Source organism: Ursus arctos, unplaced genomic scaffold, assembly GCF_023065955.2.
Source record: "Ursus arctos isolate Adak ecotype North America unplaced genomic scaffold, UrsArc2.0 scaffold_21, whole genome shotgun sequence".
In the NCBI taxonomy this organism is placed as follows: Eukaryota; Metazoa; Chordata; class Mammalia; order Carnivora; family Ursidae; genus Ursus; species Ursus arctos.
The window spans coordinates 30,044,239-30,063,674 of NW_026622886.1; the positions used below are offsets into that span (position 1 = coordinate 30,044,239).

Sequence of the window (19,436 nt, forward strand, 5' to 3'; positions counted from 1 at the left end):
TTGTACATTAATTGTTCATAGTTAGGCATGAGTCTCTGTTTTCATCTTCACTTCCTTTGGGGCTCACTTTATTTTTTTATTGTTTTTTTCATATTATGTACTTCATTTTTTTAATAATAATTTTTTTATTATGTTAGGTTATGGGGCTCACTTTAAATATGAAAATATTATGTACTGCATGTTACATTACCCTTCCCTTCCCATTCCAGTTTAGCACTTTTTTTATTTTTTAGGATTATCTTAGACTTCTCTCATTTTCATTTGTGATAAACAATGTCAGAAATGAGAAACGAACTGAGGGGAGGGGGTGGGGGAATGGGATAGACTGGTGATGGGTAGTAAGGAGGGCACGTATTGCATGGTGCACTGGGTGTTATACGCAACTAATGAATCATCGAACTTTACATCAGAAACCAGGGATGTACTGTATGGTGACTAACATAATAAAAAAAACATTAAAGTAAAAAAATAAAAAATAAAGAAATTACTTTTATCTTTGGCAGTTTTGGGACAGCACATTAGTTCTAGTAGAATGGGCTTGAATGCACGTGAAGGTGATTGGTTAGTATATTTTTCAAAATACGGTTCATTTGAGAGTAGATAGACACACAATGGATTTCTTGTAACAGTTCATTTGACTCATTACTTAGGAGCAAAAAAGTGCTTTTCCATTATCAAAATTGAGTTGTTTGATTTCACTTTATTTTGGGGCCCCAGGAAATTGCAGGTTGTTTTCAGTATATTGTCATTCAGTTGAATTGAAATTTGGGAAGGAATCGATTAAAGAAAGAACCTAGAAAGAAATCTATGCTTGACCTAACAAAAGATGTTTTAGCACACAAATAGACTTTACCCATGGGATACCACTTTCTAGTTTTCTTTCTGAAGTGTTTTTTCCAGTTAGACTTTATTATGCTTGGTCTCACCACATGGAATGCTTCATATGTAGGTAGATGTAAAAAAGAAGGAGAAATTACCCATTTGGCCCTACACCAAATATTGTATTAGTATTTGGCAGCTACTGGTTCGAGCATAGCCCTGAGAAAAACTGCTGTGATTCACTATGATTGTACACGGACAGCTCCATATGAGAGGAGGCCATGAGTGAGATCATAAATAGCTCCTGTTTCCTGTAACAGATCCAATGACATTTGCAGGAATAACTCTCGACGCTGACAAGGGGTCTCTGTTACTATCTGAAGTGTTAATTAACCTTGACCTTAATAAACAGCTTTCTGAAATGAGGGGACCATGTGACTATCAGGAATGTACTAACATTTAATTTGCTGCTAGGAAACAGTCAACACTGATGTCTAGCCATTTATTGTTGAGGTCAAGAGGATCCTTACAAAACTTTAAAGTCAGGGCATAAATTCTGCTTGAAAATAGATTTATAGGAGGGGACCTGATCTACAAAATGGAAAAAAAAAAAAAAAGTAAGTTGTTGTTCCAAAAGAATAAAGCTTAAATTAGTGCCTTATTTACCTTCACCCTGTAAATAAATGGATTATTTTCTATTTATTATTTTATGAATTTGAGGACTCTTTGCTGCAGGTGTGGCAGTGGACTTTCAGTGAAGATATATTCGCAGAAATATGGTAAATACAAATGTCTTAGACTATCAAAATATAAACCCATCTCTGGAAAACACTTCCTACGTACAGATCCACTTGATGCAAAGGGAACTGGACGGTTTTGTTATTTTCTGAGGAAACCGTTGTCACATTAGTTTTAAAAAATACTGCACTTAGTGAAAGCAGTTGGAGAACTGATGCTGTCATCAGTTCTATACATACCTGCCCAAATTTTGAAGTGCAAGTTTAGTGCAACCAATAGTTTGAACTAATCAGTTGTTATCAATAGTAGTTGATTTATGTAACCAAAATAGAATTCTAACCAACTTATATCCCATTTTCTGAGATTTAACACCTCAATAGAACAAACTAATGAAAACTCAGAGGAAAACATACACTTTAGGAATGACCCAGGGAGACCCAGTGAATTGAATTTATTTATTTATTTATTTAGCCTTGTTGAAGGCTTGGGGAAAGAAAGACCCCTAAGTGTGAGGGAGACAATAAACATCCTACTCCCTAAAGAAATCCATTCTGCTTTGGCTGGAACAGGAAATGGTAATAAGACTGTGGAAGCGGGCATTTATGAGTCTTTCTTCACATGTCCCTCATGAACTAAAAAAAATATAAGGATTAGAAAAGATCCCAGTAATCTAATGATACGCCTTATAATTCAAATTAATATGTGAATTTAGCAGGGTCTGTATATAAAAATTCAATATGGCTAAAACGAAATGAACTACCAAACCGTGAAAAGACACGAAGGGACCATAAATGCATACGGTTAACTGAAAGAAAAGTACTATATGATTCCAACTATGCGGCATTCTGGAAGAAGTAAAGCTATGGACACAGGAAAAATTGATCAGTGGTTGCCTACAGTTAGTGGAAAGGGAGGAATAAGTAAATGTTGCCCAGGGGGTTTTTAGGGCAGTGAAACTATTCTGTATGATGCTATAATGATGAATACATGTTATACATTTGTCCAAACCTGTATACACCACCAAGAGTGAACCCTCATGTTAACTGTGGACTTTGTGTCAATGCAGGTTTGTCTAATGTAGCAAATGTAGCACTCTGGTGAGGGATTTTGTAGTCAGGGAGGCTGGGCATCTATGGGGGCAGGAAGTATATGGGAACACTGTACTTCCTGCTCAATTTTGCTGTGAACTTAAAAATACTCTTTAAAAATAAAGGCTATTTTAAAGTTTCAATAGAAAAGCTACGAGATTTCCCAAAGTGTTCTTTATACTTTTTCTGGAAAATGACAGAATATATTGTCTCCCTTCGGAGGCTGGATTAAGGTGTCAGCAGGGTTGGTTCCTTTTAAGGACTGTGAGGAAGAGCCAGGTCCATGCCTCTCTCCTACCTTCTGCTGGTTTTCTGTTAATCTTGACGTTTCTTGACTTTTAAACACATCCCCCTGATCTTTGCCTTGATCTTCATGTTTGTTTTCCTTGCGTGCATATCTTATTTCCAACTTTCCCCTTTTCAGAAGGAAATGATCGTATTGGATTGGGGCCCACCCTAATAACCTTATTTTAACTAGATTACTTCAGTAAAGAACATATCTCTAAGTAAGGTTACATTCTGAAGTAGTGGGGATTAGGACTTCAACATATGAATATTGGGAGGACACAATTCAATCCATAACAACAAATTTATCGTAATGGCTAAAAACAAGCAAATAAAACAAAACATATGAAAAATACAAAGTATCGATAAAGATGCAGATTTTTATACATTGCCATTGGGGGTTTAAATTGTGAGAGTGGAATTTATTTAGCATATATATGGATATTCAAAGCAGCACTATCCTTAATAACCCACAGTGGAATCTAGCCAAATGTCCATCAACAGTAGAATGGATCAATTGTGGCATAATCATACAGTGGGATACTAAATAACAATAAAAATGAACAAGGTATTTCTATTTCCTATAGAACAGATGAATCCTATATTGAGTGAAAGACACAGACACAAAAGTACTTACTGTACAATTTCATTTATAAAAAGCTCAAAAATCTCAAACCTTAAAAGCAAAACTAATCTGTGCTTAAGAATAGTTAGAATATTGGTTACTGTTGACATGAGGACAGTGACTGAGAACATGACATGAGGGCAGAGGTATCACTTTATTGCTTTAATGGTATGCACAAACCTAACTTGATTATAATTGAATGCATTAGGACAAATGAGTAATGCTTTTGAAAAACTTAAACAATATATAAATACTCTCTACCCCCCAAGTCCCCCCAAAACCCAAATATTACCCTGATTTTTGTAGACATTTATAATTTAAATGGGGGAAGATGAGGGCAGATAAACAGTTGGGGTTGAAGAATATTTCCCAAAGTATTATATATATATATATATATATATATATATATATATATAATATATATACTTTTTTATACTTATATTATATATATATAATATATATACTTTTTTTATACTTATATTATATATATATAATATATATACTTTTTTTTTCTGGAAAAGCTATATGTTTCATTCAAAAAGAAAAAAGATTGACAGGAAAACAACTTTTACTGTAATAGTAAATTATGAGCTTCATTTCCCTTTCTACAGGATTAGGGGGAAAAAAGTTTTCATTTTTTTACATTCCCTTGTAAGTTCCTTAACATTCTTTCTTTTTTGTAGAACATTCTGGTTCTTCTATTTTACTGGTTTTTATGTAGAATACTATCAACTCATAATGAGAAGAAATGGAAAAAATAAAAGATAAAATATACTTTAATATGTTTTAGTCTAAGGAAAGGCATATATGACATTTTTCTCTGAAGATTTTAGTTTTAGAAAGTAAAATTCAAAGTGTTTTATCCCTCAGTAAAATACTACTTTTCAACCTAAAAGGAAAAACAACTTGTGACTTGACTGAATGCTTGATTTTTGCATTAGTATGTGATTGAAAAATAATGAATTGACAAAGTAGTGGGATAAGTAGCAAACTATGGAATCCCCTTTCTATCTTACTGTTCTGTTCTTGGATTTATTGCTTCAGGTAAAAAAAAAAGAATAAAGTATCTCTAGTCCATATGCAGTATTTAATGGTTAAAAAACAATGATGAAGAACCATATTAGCTTCTCATTTTGCCATCTTTACTGAATAGCTGTGGATCAAGACACAAATGAGAAATGTCCCCATCTGGTGGTAAAATCACTGAACTTCAGACAGACCCCTAGAGCTCTAGAATGAAACAGGAAACACTTTGAGACATTGCGTTTTGGAGGATGGCAGTCCTTTTCAGTGATAACGAGCACTCTTCAAATGACAACTTTTTTTTCCCCTAGGCTATAAGTAGCATAGGTGAGTTATGGGAACGGTAAATACGTGCAGCACGAGGGGGCAGGTGCAGCAGCGAGCGGATAAAGAAATCGGCATAAATTCTGACTTGGCCAGACACCTGTGGCTCATTTCAGCCAGTGGGTTTGTATATCATGCAAAATACTGCCGCCTAAAATGATAACACCTCTTTTCCTAGATGTGTTGGTGTGGAGCAATGATCGAGTTATTCGCTGGATACAAGCAATTGGACTTCGAGAATATGCAAATAATATTCTTGAAAGTGGTGTGCATGGCTCACTTATAGCCCTGGATGAGAACTTTGACTACAGCAGCTTAGCTTTATTACTGCAGATTCCCACACAGAACACCCAGGCAAGCCTCTTTATGCTGTAGTTGTACTGTGTCCTAATTCATATAACGATAAACTAAACTTTTAGAGAAAAAACAAAAGTCGGCTGTGTATTCATGATTCCTAATGCAAGTTAGCTCAGCTCAACCTTTGAAATTTGTCATTGGGGTTTTAATTAGAAGCCACTGGATTTCTAGCCAAAACAAAATCATAAAATTAAGCAGGAAAAGGGATTTAGAGGTTATGTAGTCCAGCCTTCCACCTGAATGCCAGATTTCCCAAAACGATATCCCTGGCAGATGGCTTTCAGTCTCTGCCTCCCTGAGAGGCGTTCATTTCTATTTACATGTCTGAATTAGACACTTAGCAATGAGGATGCCACTGATTCCCCAGCCAGGATAATTATTTGAAATCATCAGAGTTCCTTAAAAACTTAAAAGAAAGCCTGCAAGCTTCATCACAGGACTAAGAAATCAGATATCCAGAGATAGGGTATAGGAATTCTAATTATCTCAAGTTTCCCCGAAATAATGATCATTGGCCAGGTTTAAGAATAGATGTGATAAATATCATGCGTAGATGTGATAAAAATTTGGCAGTCAACTTCACTTTTTATTTTGTTTTTATATATTGCAAAGTTTATATAAAATTTTCAGTTGGACTAAAGTAACAAAGTGAGGTCAGTGCCCCTTGACCTCAGACATGTATGCGAGACTATCTCTCCATTGTCCATAAACTAAAGAAAATTGCCCTGCCTTATGTTTATAACTAAAACTTACAATGGCTCACAGACATGGAGGACTAAAAACTTAAGCCCCCATAAATAAAATAGGATTTGTAATGTTTTCTCGAATGTAATCTCTAAGATTGTTAAAATAAAATGCAACTTCAGCAATGATAACTGTACTTTGATGTCGACAGGCAAGGCAGATTCTTGAAAGGGAATACAATAACCTCCTGGCTCTGGGAACTGAACGGCGACTAGACGAAGTAAGTCCTTCTGTATCATTCACAAGGGATCTCAGAGTACAAGTAAAGCGTCTTTCAAGGAGTAGTGCTCAAAAATTAATCAGATGCTTGTCCCCTGGATAGAATATAGAAGTTTCCCCAGTATTGTTCTTAAGTATTACATTTTATGACTCATTTGGTTTTGGAAAAACCTTTATGAATTCATAAATATCATATCAGCAGTTAGGAACATGAAGAAGTAATTTGGAAACAGGCTCTTTCATGAGCTGTGACTGTAAAATTATGTTGAGTGACATTTAAAAAAAAAAGCAATGATAACACTAATCCTGATAAATTCAGCTTTTTAATAAGGAGTGTGCTTATTTCTTAAATATCAGTATATCTTCACAGGAAATTTTAGGATATTAAAATGAAGAGAAAACTTGCTTTCAGTAAATGGGAAGCTTTTCATTATTTTAGATAGCAATATTGAGTTTTCCTTAAAAACATATGAAAAACAGTTTGACAGTCATAGGAGTTGAAAGTTATATGGAATGCAAGAATCCCAAACATCATATATGCATGTTAAAATTATTTGGAAAACAATAAGCGTGTCAGTAGTCTCCTGAGATAAGGAATACAGGGGCATTGGCGAACTCTGCATTTATAGATGCTGTGGACTTTAACAGTCCTTTTGAGTTTTTTACAGGGTCTTTCTGGAAGAAGTAAGAAGAGAATGTGAATATGACGTGGAAAATGCAGAGATGCATAATGTTTCTTGGCTATAGAGAAAAGCTGATTAAAATAATTTGTGAATGAACCCAGCAAATCCTAAAATGAGGCAGTTATTCCACATTCAGATGGGCAGGACTGATGATCTTGGGTTTATAAAACCCAGGCTTTCCTTTGCAGAAGAGGTTATAGACAGATTAGCTCTACAGACTTGACCTCAGCCAACTTCCTGCAAATTCAAAGTCCTATCCAATCACGATAATGATTCATATTTTTAAAACCCAGTTAATACTTAACTGATTTTAATTTTATAAGTTGTTTGATAGTCTTTTTAGTCCTTATTCTTAATTGTTGAATCAAAAAGATAGTCTACATAAACCCTACGTCCTTTTGAACACAGTTATTCTCCTTGCTTTAAAATTGCAAAAGGAATTTTAATAAAAATTATTAAAGATCTGTCCTATTGCTATATTTTAAAATGTGGATTGACCCAAAGGAGCCAGGTAGAGAGTTAGTGTTGCTTTCTGAAAGTAATAAATAAGCAGAAAGGTCTAAATGGAATGTGACTATCTGCCTTTAAGGTATGCTGCATCTTTTTCTTATTGTTAAAAACATGGCACATGATTTTATTACTCAAAACCTGTAGTCTCTTTTGTCCTAGTTTTTTGTTGTTTTTTGTTTTGTTTTGTTTTTTATTTTTTTGAGTGTGAACAAAAATAGCTAAACAACTTACCCAGAACCAGAGCGTACTTGTTTCTGGGGCTGATGACATTCAGCTTCCACTAAAAGAATTTGAGAAGTGCTCATGTGCTTCTATAGACTTGGACTTCAATTAAGTGGGTATCTTTTAACCTCGCCTCATGGAAACTTTTTCCTCTGATGTTGTCGCTTGTAGGTCCTATTAACTTTCTGCTGTAACACCGAATTAAAAGAGCAAAAGGAGTCATTATTTAAATCCTCAGCTTGCTTATTTTTCAGTCCTTAACCCATACATTTATAGGAATTGTATATCCCTACAATGTAATGTAGTGTTTAGTAGAACTAAGAATATCTATCTTTATGCAACAACTGTGTCAAAATTCAAGAAATCAGAGAGGCCACAACTGTGAAATTCTGTTCCTTTTCTTTATTTATAAACATTTGGAATTCTAGGACCATGTGGAACCTGGCAGCTAAGAAAAAGGACAAGCAGACATCTCTTAAATTGTAAAATGGCTACCTAATCTAACCAAAATTTAGATTTGGATAAAAAGGATTCTAGTAGAACAATGGATACAGTAGTAGCAAATGGATACATTGTGTGTGTGTGTGTGTGTGTGTGTGTGTGTGTGTATAAAATTTCATAAATTATTTTCTTTTCCAAAATGACTCTGAATGTCAATTAAATTAGCAATCTATGATGAAGAATACCTTATATTTTACTCATTTATAACGATGATAATTTGAGCTAAATATTGATCTATTATTCCATACGCCAAAATGAAGTCACCTGGGCTAGGAGGGTCAGCACCACATACTGAGCTGTAACTTCAGGGAATAGACAGCCATTGCCTACATAAGAAACTTAATGATAAAAGAAGATAAGATCTATGTATGATGATTAATATATTCCTTAGAATTTGACACAAAGAATAATTTGTGTTTAATAAAGAACAATACTAGTTAGACATTAGGTTACATATCACTCCTTACGAATTTAGAGAAAGTTCATTGTATCTGAGCAGACACTTTGTGTATGCACAGAGAGGGAAGAGAATGTATCATTATGATATAACAGAATCAGCAACGAGAATTAACACTTGTAAAACAGCAACCAGAATTATAATATGCTTTTAGTGGCATCTAAGGAGCACATGGATTTATTAAAAGGATAGTTTCCGGGCTGCACAGGTTTTTCAGTAAACTACAGGTTAATTCAGTATCAGCTGAAATCTGACAAATGACAAATTTAGAGTTTCTTACACAAACTATAGGCTATAGTATCTCATATGATCCAGGCTATATCAAATATAGCTTGCCCCTTTCTCTTGTTTACATAAAAGTAAAATTTATAAAGTGGTTCTTCAAATTTGTGAGGCAAATGCAGTTTGGCTAACACTTGTTAAACTAAATATGTCATCTCATACAGTAAAATGAGTTTGGATTGAAGTGTAACAAAGAATAGCTAATATTCTTTTCAGAGAAAATTTTTGGGGTTTCACTTTAGATTTTCAAAACTATTTACTTTTGTAGATAACAAATCTTAGATTTGAAGTCACAGGACCATTTTTATAAAAATGTTTCTGTTGCAAATCTGTGTGTTATCATTTTGGAATCAGTAGAACACTCAGAATAAAGCACAATATTCCATATGTATGCTTTACAGACTGAATATAAATCATCAAAACTACATGTTTCTAAGCACACAGTTTTAAGTACCTGGACTAGTTTACTTGTTATCGCATCAAATTATAATTTTGTATTGGCAGAGTGATGACAAGAATTTCAGGCGCGGGTCAACATGGAGAAGACAGTTTCCCCCCCGTGAGGTACATGGAATCAGCATGATGCCTGGGTCCTCAGAAACACTGCCGGCTGGATTCAGGTTAACCACAACATCTGGGCAATCGAGGAAAATGACAACAGATGGTACAGTAGTTTTGCATTTCTGCTTATAAAATAAAAAAAAAGAAAGAAAAAAAAACAGTTTAGCAAATGCTAGTATCATTCTCTGACCTTGCATAGCTTTCTGGAATTCTTAAGTTGGTTTGCTCTGCTTGAAGTTTACTTTGCTTTCATCAAAAACCAGACTCTTGTAAATGGCTAATGCATGAACCCATGGCACCTCGTTCACATTTTTAAAAAGAATTTAGAAAATCCTTAAAAGGACAATTTTGGCTAATGTCCACATCTAGGAAGAACAATACTCATCTGCATGATTTGTGTTTCTTTACTCTTCTATTCTCAAAGTAATTTCTTTAGTTAGAGGTTGGATTTGGACTAATGGTCCTTAGTGGATGGAAATTAACTGCGTGGTCACCCTACGTGTTTGAATATTGTGAGTTTTATATTTTGTCTTAGAAACCCAGACTATTCAGATATTTTCACCTCTGACCAAGGCAGAAGGCCTTAAATAAACAAGCACAACTATGAGAAGAGAATTAAACAAACACAAAGCCAATAGTAATTTCCCAGTTAGTATTATTTCCTTCTGTGGACATTAGACTTGTGTTACATACTTCACAAAGGAAAACAGCCATTCTGAAGGCGAGACCACTTTGAAATAGTAGTCACAAAGTTATTTCTATTTGTTAGGCATAAATATATATATATATATATATATATATATATATATATATATATAGTCCCACTCTCTTTATTAAGACAATTGCCTAGAGTCATTATTTCTTTTCAAGGTTATAGCTATCATGGCCCTTAAAATTAGTTCCAATTTAAACCATGATCTCTGATCTACATGTCTTCTAACTTGTTAATATTATGGAACATTTTAACAAAATTCATGAGGAATTTAATGTGATTAAAATTAGTGAAGAAGCTCTTCAATACTTGGAGAAAAAAATCCACTATACTGAATTCTTTGGGAGCAACCTTTGCTTCAAAAACAGAAGCACCGTGGGGAGCTGCTTTTGTTACAGGCTTCGTCTAAGAAGGAATACACAACAACTCGAAAGCACAGCTGAATCACAGTGGAATGAATTTTCATTAGTAACTTGGTCTAGTGGGAAGGGATATGAGTGGCTTATGTCTGAGAGAAAGAAGGTCTACTGATATGTTCAGGATCCCTTTACGCAGGGGATCGTCTTTCTCATCTGAGATTTTGTGCTCGACCATCTAAGTTCCTCTAAAGCACTTTTCTCCGTTTGCAGTTGCTTCATCAAGACTGCAGAGGTTAGACAACTCCACTGTTCGCACATACTCATGTTGACACGCCACTCAAAGGAGGCAGCACTGACTTGCTGTGAGTAGCTTTCCTTGGCTGACAAACACCAAACAACCCAAAAGCGGGACCTACATAGACTAGTAAATATACACGATACTCTTTGGGATGGCCTAGCAGTCCAGAAGGGAGATAACCCTTTCTGATTGCTAGAAGGTAGAAGACAAACCTTAATATCGTAGCTCTTAATCTAGTCTTTCTGATCACCCTGTGCCCACTCCGATTGATGTGAGGTCCCGCCGTTGGAGGCCTGTCACTCTCTTATTACACATCAGCAGGTCGCAGCCCCGGCCACCGTCACCTACTTTGGAGTAGCATTATATGTGGACGCACCTAGCATTTTACGGAGGACAGTTCGGCACTTTCAGAATAACACACTTCTAAGTGAATATTTTAGGTAGGGGAAGCTGAAGTAAGCAGAGAGTGATTCTAGTAGGTACACAGAGTCAAATGGTAGCAGAGGCAGGAAAATGACTTAGAGGTGATTTATTATTAAAAACAAAAGGATAACTGAAAATTTTGAACTTTTAGCATGTTGTTTTTCATCGATGCGATTTATATTTGTTGAGAACAAATATGAGTTTTAAGTAGCTGGGGCTTACAGGGTAGGAACAAAGTGAAATTATAAGAATGGCAAATAGGACAAAACCTTCATAAATAATGGTAAGGTAGCAAGCATCTGTATTAAGAGAAATACCTACCTGATGGAATCTACTTCCAAGTCCATATATAAATGGAGTTTGACTGAAAAGCTGTCGGTAGTTAGACTGATTTCCTGGATTATAAATTTCAAGTGCTCATGAAACTTTTTTAAGCTAAAACTGAGTTTTACCAAAATATTTACCATTTATAATAAATTAATATTTTAGAAACATATGTTTAGAGCCATATTTAGAAGCCGATGTGTGCACAGGGGTGGGGAGAGGAAGCAGTTACAGGCAGAGGAACAGCTCATCTTGTGCTCTTTATTCATTGCCTTGAACTAAAAGCTCCATGCAATTTATTGTTGGTCTTTGGGGCCTAATATGGGAGCTGGTATGCTGCCTTATTTGGGTCACTGTTTGAAGCTGCTGATAAAACAAAAAGCTTTCTGATAAGAGATTTAATTTCAGAATGTAAAACCTAACATTAAAAATTTAATTATGGTATACAATTTGGCATCTAATTAGGCATGATCTAAAGTATGTAATGATTTGGCTAAATAAGAGGCTTTCCAAAATACTGTTTGTAATAGCTTCTACACATAACATGATAATTTCCCCAGGAACTGAATACTTCACTAATTTACAAATGACCATTTAATATGTTGAGTAGTGCTTGCTTCTTAGTTCCTGACTGATGGGTAGAATTACTCTTTAACTATTTGCAGTCTGTATTTTGTGCATGGCATTCTAGTTCACATTTCCTAGTTTTCACCATTAAATGAGGTAAAGGTATTTATTTACAACAACCTAATCTAGGACAACCAATTTCTGTTAGCACTTTTGTTATTAAGAGAATTCAGAACATATCATTTAGTGTTGCATTTGTGTCAGGAAAAGAAATTGTGAGCTTTTCCTAAGTTCCTTATGACAGGAAAGAATCAGTGATGCCACAGCTCTGATACAGATCCTTTAACATACGTCATTTATTACCATTGTTTTCATCACAATTAAACAAAGGTGTCTTTTTAAGAGCTCTGAAAGATACGAACTAGAATATGACTCTCTTCCATGCATAGGTCAACTCAACCAAACTCACTGATGAGCAAGCTCTAAATTTTTCAAAAGGACTGCTCACATTTTCTGTGAATACCTTTGTTTCTATTTACCGCCATGCTTTCCGCAAACTTGAGCGAATCTCATCATTTACTAAGTTGGCCTGCACAAAATCCGGCAAGAGCAAATGTTAATTACCTAAGCTCTCGGTCAGATCCTAGCTGGCATCCTGTCCACGGACTCCCAGGGCAGACGTAGGCAGGCTGCATGGAGATCACCAATGGTGTCAGAGGGGGATTGTCCAAGCTGGGAGCTGTCGGTAGACTAACGCTGTGCATTAAATATTTTAGATGTCTTTTCCGTCTACTCTACCTAAAGTGCACTACCATCTCAGAAGACGAACAGTGAAAACCTTTGTGAAGACTGAATTCTAAGGACACAACCATAAGTAATGGCTTATCAAGCTGAAAATGTGATCTGGGGGGAGTCAGATACTAAGTTTGATTAGTTTACTACAATTGTAAGAAAATGCTTAAGTCATTTGAATAATAAGCACCATCCACATCATAAATTCTGTACAACAGATGCTTTTATGAAATGGAGCCACTTGTTTTTTCATGTTTTATTGTAATATACTAGGCATTTATGTATTACTGTGCATTTCTTTTTAAATGTGTAAGTCTTATGTAAATGGATATAAATATGATTTTTAAAAAAAATAAAATATATGGTTCATGGAGTCTCGAGTGCAAACATTTGACAATTCCAAGTACTGTTTGTATTTTACCATTGCACCATTTTTACAGTTTTTGAATTGTAACAGTCAAATCGATATGTTTCTCCTTCAAGTCTGTCAATACTTAAAGCTGAAAACCTGCCTCTGATCATGTAAAAAGGAATGATTTAACCTGGAACTGGAGCCAAAAATAATCTTTCAAAGGCAATCAGGGATGTCCTATATCTTTAGAAATAGCACTGTGATGGCTCGATCTCCTTTTCAATACAAAACAGAGCTAAACTGTTTACAGGAGTCAAAAGCAATTATTAAAAAAAAATTTATAAGGAATAAACATTATCTTCTCTTGTTACCTGTGGACCAAGAAAAAAAAGAAAAAAAACTTCTTTACAAAGAACCACATGTTCATCAGATATCTTGAACCGCCAGCCAGCGCTGTTCAGTGAATGTCAACCACTGCAGAGTCTGAGGCTCATTTCCATTGAAAAAAAAAAAAAAGACAAAACCCAGAAACCTTTCCCTTTTGTCAGTGTAACAGGGCATTAGCCAGACTTGTGTAATGTTATAAGCTTCTAGCCAAGATGGCCTTGTTGCGACTTCCCTGAAGTCAGTCTTTATCAGAGGAAATAAATGAAAGACAGAATGATTAACATATATAGTGTATAAAAGTATAGAAGAGTAATCTCTTCCCTGTGGCTTTATTTGGTGGTGTTACTGTTGTTTATTCTTTGTTTATATGGGAGATTTCAAAGTAAAACCTATTTAATAATACCATTTATCTAACTGCTGATTTTCTGCTGCTTGATCTTATGAAGCGCAAGACCTGTCATTAGTAATTTCCTTTTTGTATTTAATTTGCTATGTTTGCACGTACATTACATTTGTTTTGATGTCTATTTTTGTTTAACAGATTCAGTCAAAAGGTAATGGTAACAGAACCCTCTCCATTGTCAATAAAAAAAAAAAATACTTCCAGTTCTCTGTTTAATCTTTGTTTTCTAGTCACGTAATGTTTAACAATTTACTTAAACCATAATGCAAATTTTCCTTTTAGTGACTCTCAATCTAATATTTATCTTCAACAGTGAGTCTGCCACAAGAGGGAGCACTAAACTTGCTTATGAAGGTGATTTTAAATTTTCTAGAAATGTTGCCCAAGCAGAAACAATGGGAAAGAGCTTTCTAAGCTCATCTGATCATGGGGATCTTGACTTAAGGAAGTGAAATGTAATATAGAAACTATGATATTATAATAACAAACGATTTGTATATACTCTCAATGAATGACTTAATCACATAATTTCTCCCCTTTAGAGATCATTTGGTAAGAAATAGTAATTGTTTATAATAGAGTCTAATGTATAGAGATAAAAAGATTCTACCTATTTCCTCAAAAAAAGTATAAAATACTCAACGTATAATTTCTGCCAGATTCTAAACTCCATTTAATGGATTAATAAGCTCAGAATCTCAGTATTTTTCCTTCTGACCATCTATCAACTTATGAATTTTGACATTTGTAACGATGAGAGCCTTCTCAAATACAATTTTATATAAATAAAAGTCCTCTTGAAATGTAAAGCAGATCTAATTTTTATATATTTAATGTATCGTCTTGAGCAAAATAACTCAATTGGAAAACACTTTTGCATAGATTTTAAAAGAACATCTTTAAATCTTTCCAATGTCTTACAGTAAAAAATTCCATGAAGATATCAAAAGAAGGCCATGTGGACTTTATTTCAGCACATTTAAATAAGATTATATTTTTAGTAACATTGTATTGTTATTTTTAAATATACATTTAATCCAGAATATTTTAGGTACAATCTAGTGAAAGTGCGTTATGGTAAGTATGAAAAAGAAAATTCTTTTTTTTTTTCCTCCCAGATTTTAGGCAATCAACAATTCAGGTGTATCTTTCTTGCCCCACTTTCAGTCACATGAAAGTAACAGTACTTCCTGTCCAGGCTCATGCACTGTTTTCCAATCCCACTCAACTGGAAAATAACTCAAGCCTGATTGCTAACGTGTCCCTTCAGAATTGATTTACAGGAAAAATGTGCAAGAGATTCTACAGATGTACCCTTCACACATGCCTTTGTTTATACCTTTTGCAAATGAACGATGATGTGCATTCTGCCAAAGAATTTGCCATTTCAAATTAACTGAATCTTATATGAAAAAATAAGGTAATACATTTTAAACATTAAAAATGTATTATTCGTTAAGATTACAGTTGTGATTATGAGTAAAATGTACCCAATAGAAGAGTCACTTTAAGGAACCGACGGCTTCAAATTATAAGTTGAATGTCTGTCTAGTTGGTTTAATTCAGGCTACTAAAATAATTAAAAAGAATGGTTAGCTGACTATATTTTTTCAGGTGTAACAATCAAGAAGCCGATTGAAGCAAATAGGACTTTCCTTTGAGAAGCCATTTATTTATACAGCCTATGGTCCAAAAAAAGCTATCATTTTCAGAATGTCTTATACTGGTTGTAATTTTTATGAAACAAACAAGTAAATAAGCTCTTACGTGTTATCTCTCACATACATTTCATGTGCCCAGACTATTACGTTAGGACGGCTGCTCTTAGAAGTAATGTTCCTAATGGACTGAAAGATTGGGAAATACTTTGAGCACCATCAAAGACTCAGTGGGCATGGTATATTTTTTTATTTAAATGTATTCTTTGATAACTGATATCATATAGAATCCCAAGTAATCCTAAGTAAATCACACATTTAACAATCTATATCAAGCTACTCTGGCTAATTGGCACATTACCATAAGCTTAGTAACAAAGACTCGTTTTCAATTACTTTTCTTAATTTCTCAATAATTTTCTATAAGATTAAATGGAAAGATGTGTTTGGATGTCACAATATTTTTTTAGTGAGTTATTGTTTAAAAATTCGAGATTTCACATAAAAATCTAGATTTGGGGTTTCTTAAAAACTCCTGGTCTCTAGCACAATGTATAAAGTTTCACATTTCTTCCTTAAGAACTTTCCTTGTCAGTTTTACCCCATTTGTGTGTCATTTGTTTGTTTTTATAGGAAGCTGGAATCATTAAGTGTACGGTCAACTAAGAACCTGAGACAGGAGGAACTCCAAACAGCTCTCATCTCCATGACAAAGAGATTGGATTAAATGACCTCTAGGATCTGTCAGGCATGTGATTTCCCTTGACTAAGTACAAATGACCTAAGGCAGAGCTGTACTCTGGTATCCAACCTTCCCTCAGGAAATGTATGACGAGACAGATCCTCCTATCCAGAAAATCAGCGGTCTAGATGATTACCTAAGACCTCCCATGTTAATCGATTTCATTTAAAATAACCATGCATGGGGACATCTCAAGAATATTAGAAAATATTCAGAATTTCTGTAAGAAAAATTATAATTATTTTCTGACTTCAACTTGAGTTTTAGGTTTGTGGTCAAAGCTACAGATTCCTCATTTCAGGAAGTAGCTCTATATTAATGTGTCTCTTTCAATTAAAATATTTGGGGGGGTCAATTTTTAAAAATCATACATTAGATATATTTTTCTTAAAGTGCTAGACAACCTATAAGGAGCCGTGTTATAGGCAACTTAAAAAGATGCCAATTGGGTCTAATCAGACAGAAGGCACAGGTCTTTCACTAGTCCTCAAGTACTGTTTCTTAGACCAAGCTTTACAATTCATATTTCAGTTTGCAAGTAATTTCTATTTAAGTATTTATGGGAAATAATTCCAAAAATTTGACTCCAATTAGAAAATTGATTCAAATGGACTCAAAATTAAGAAACAAAAGTCATGATGACTGCTTCAGCACTTCTTCTATGTGCCCAAAAATGCTGGGGTCTTCAATCGTAGGTGTTATCTGGAAAGAAAATACAAGTCAGATGAATGCTCTTCCTTGAACCCCTTCCATCTCTCTATAATTAAACAATTACCTGCAATACCGTATCCCCATTTTCTTATAAAAAGCACATAGAAACATTCAAAGAAAGGGGACACCAAATTTAACATTTGAGAATGTATATATAGTCTCCTAGAGTGATAAACTGTTCAGTTAGCAAAACTATAGGTCCTAAGTGGTACTTTCTCTAGAATTGCTCTAATGAGCCTTTCTATGTGCCTCTCTAGAATTTTTTTTTGCATTTACAACTACAGTTTACTGCGGCATCACCTTCTGTTAGATCTTGAGGATTAAAGACATGTATATCTCTGCATGTATAAAGTGCAAAAAAATTTAAAGAATATATACACTTGACTTAGCCTGATGCTTGCCAAGACAATTTTCACTCCAAGCAGGAGAAATAATTAGCATATATGCATCAGTTAGAACTGTTCAAGCATGTATAACCAGCCTCAATTGTTCACTTTCTCATTCAGTAATAGACATTAATGACCACAATGAAGGAAGTTGTGTCTTTAATTCAGTAAGAATGAGTTCCCACAAGTTGTTTGAATGTAAGTGACATTTTTACTAATAGTAAAATACTTCCATACACTGGTACCTATAATCTCGAAGCATATGGTGTTAATTACTCTGTGTTTCCACAATCCTCATTCCTAGAGAGTGGATGTGCAGTTTCCCCCTTAACATTAAAAAAATGTTAATGCCAAAGAAGTGGGGAGAAAAGTTTCAGAAACTGGCATTAAACATTTTTGATAATTTACCTTATACGGCTTGCCGTTGACAAGGGCAGACAGAGCTGACCGGGGAATTTTGCCAGACCTCGTTTTGGGTAACTGTTTGACAAACACTACATTTCGAAAAGCAGCCACAGGGCCAATGCTCTGTCTAACATGGTTTATAATTTCTTCCAAGACTTGTTCCTCTGTTGTATTTATATCTAGGGAGAAAGTTCAGATGATAAGCACTGAATTAACCTTCATTAATCATTCAGGGCCCAAACACTCAGGGAGGACAAAGATTTCTCACCTTTTCTCAACACGCAGAGTGCTAAGGGGACATGACCTTTCAAAGGATCTTCCTTGCCAACAACAGCGCAGTCGGCCACAGTGCCATGGGAAAGGACTGACTGTAATAAGGAAAAGCATTAATTTAGAAAATATATGTGTACATATATAAGAATATATATATGTATACACACACGTATGTATGTATGTATGTGTGTATGTATGTATTTCCATGGGGAGAAAGATACATGTCAGAGAAGTCAAAACCTAAAACCTACAGCTGCCTGTGTGGAAATTACCACTGATTCACAATTCCTATCATTATAACTGGGGTGAGTGAATTGTTAGGACCCCCGTGGTAGTCACTGAAGGCTAACTGTAATTAAGACAAATTGCTTTGTTTACCTGTAAGGGAATTGTTTCTTCATCTCACTTGTTCATTAATGAAGTCGGGGCAACTATGCAGTGGATACTCCATGGGAACAAATTGCAATGGACATCCGAAAACAGATGACCTCATGGTGATTGGGCTTTAGTGCTGGCTACCATAAGCATACTGTCCAGAGAAATCCAAGGCAGCCCCATGACTAAACAGTGATTTTATTTCTGTATCTGTTACTGAGCAATGAACAGAGCATTTCTTTTGTTGAGTGACCACCCATCCAGAGAGGATTTTCTGACTTGAAAGAAAAGGTTGGGCATGGCATGAAGCCCTGACATCAGATAATCACCCCTGTCAGGGAATCATTTTCATACTTCTTACCCTAAGCTCTAAATATCTTAAAGAACAAAGCAGCGATCTATCTGGAATCACAAGAACCCACAGAGTAACCACATGAAATACAGAAGCTTAGGGTTAAAAAACATTTCTGCCGTGATGGTACTTTTAAAAATGATTGTTCAAAATGTCCTCTTCTGAGACAGTGATTGGTCTTTCAGTGACTGCAGATCTCTAATAGCTAGAGAAAACAGTGGGCAAACAGCTCATTTGGCACTTCTTATTCTTTCAACAAATGGTTACTAAATCCTTCTCTGTTCCAACCACAGCACTAGGCTCAGTGGTGAGCAAAAACAGGTGGAGCACTGTCTCGGGGTGCCTACAGTCTAATGGACGAAGGCAATATTAATAAACAATCACGAGTACTTTTTATTATGAATGTCTAAATATAAAAGTGATAAAGGCTCTGGAGGACTAGCCTCGTTTTTGTATGAAAGCCATAGCAAAAGCAGCCC

General features: G+C 35.0%; 2 protein-coding genes across 3 annotated transcripts in view; one reads left to right on the forward strand and one right to left on the reverse strand.

The window, feature by feature from the left end:
• Positions 1–13,199, forward strand: part of PPFIA2 (PTPRF interacting protein alpha 2) — a 465,096-nt gene extending 451,897 nt beyond the window's left edge. Inside the window, exons 27-30 of one of the 2 annotated variants that reach the window (XM_026499958.4) lie at positions 5,081–5,256; positions 6,155–6,223; positions 9,382–9,541; positions 12,898–13,199. In XM_026499958.4, coding sequence (XP_026355743.1) covers positions 5,081–5,256; positions 6,155–6,223; positions 9,382–9,541; positions 12,898–12,923 — 431 coding nt within the window. In that variant the 3' untranslated portion in view covers positions 12,924–13,199. Of the gene's footprint in view, positions 1–5,080; positions 5,257–6,154; positions 6,224–9,381; positions 9,542–10,779; positions 10,857–12,897 lie in introns of those variants that run through there. The other variant, XM_044384552.3, reaches the window with a different exon arrangement.
• A 1,799-nt stretch (positions 13,200–14,998) lies between these two features.
• Positions 14,999–19,436, reverse strand: part of ACSS3 (acyl-CoA synthetase short chain family member 3) — a 148,715-nt gene continuing 144,277 nt past the window's right edge. The window contains exons 14-16 of the mRNA XM_026499959.4: positions 18,226–18,325; positions 17,961–18,136; positions 14,999–17,157 (exon numbers count right to left, since the gene is read on the reverse strand). Coding sequence (XP_026355744.1) covers positions 17,089–17,157; positions 17,961–18,136; positions 18,226–18,325 — 345 coding nt within the window. The 3' untranslated portion in view covers positions 14,999–17,088. The remainder of the gene's footprint in view (positions 17,158–17,960; positions 18,137–18,225; positions 18,326–19,436) is intronic.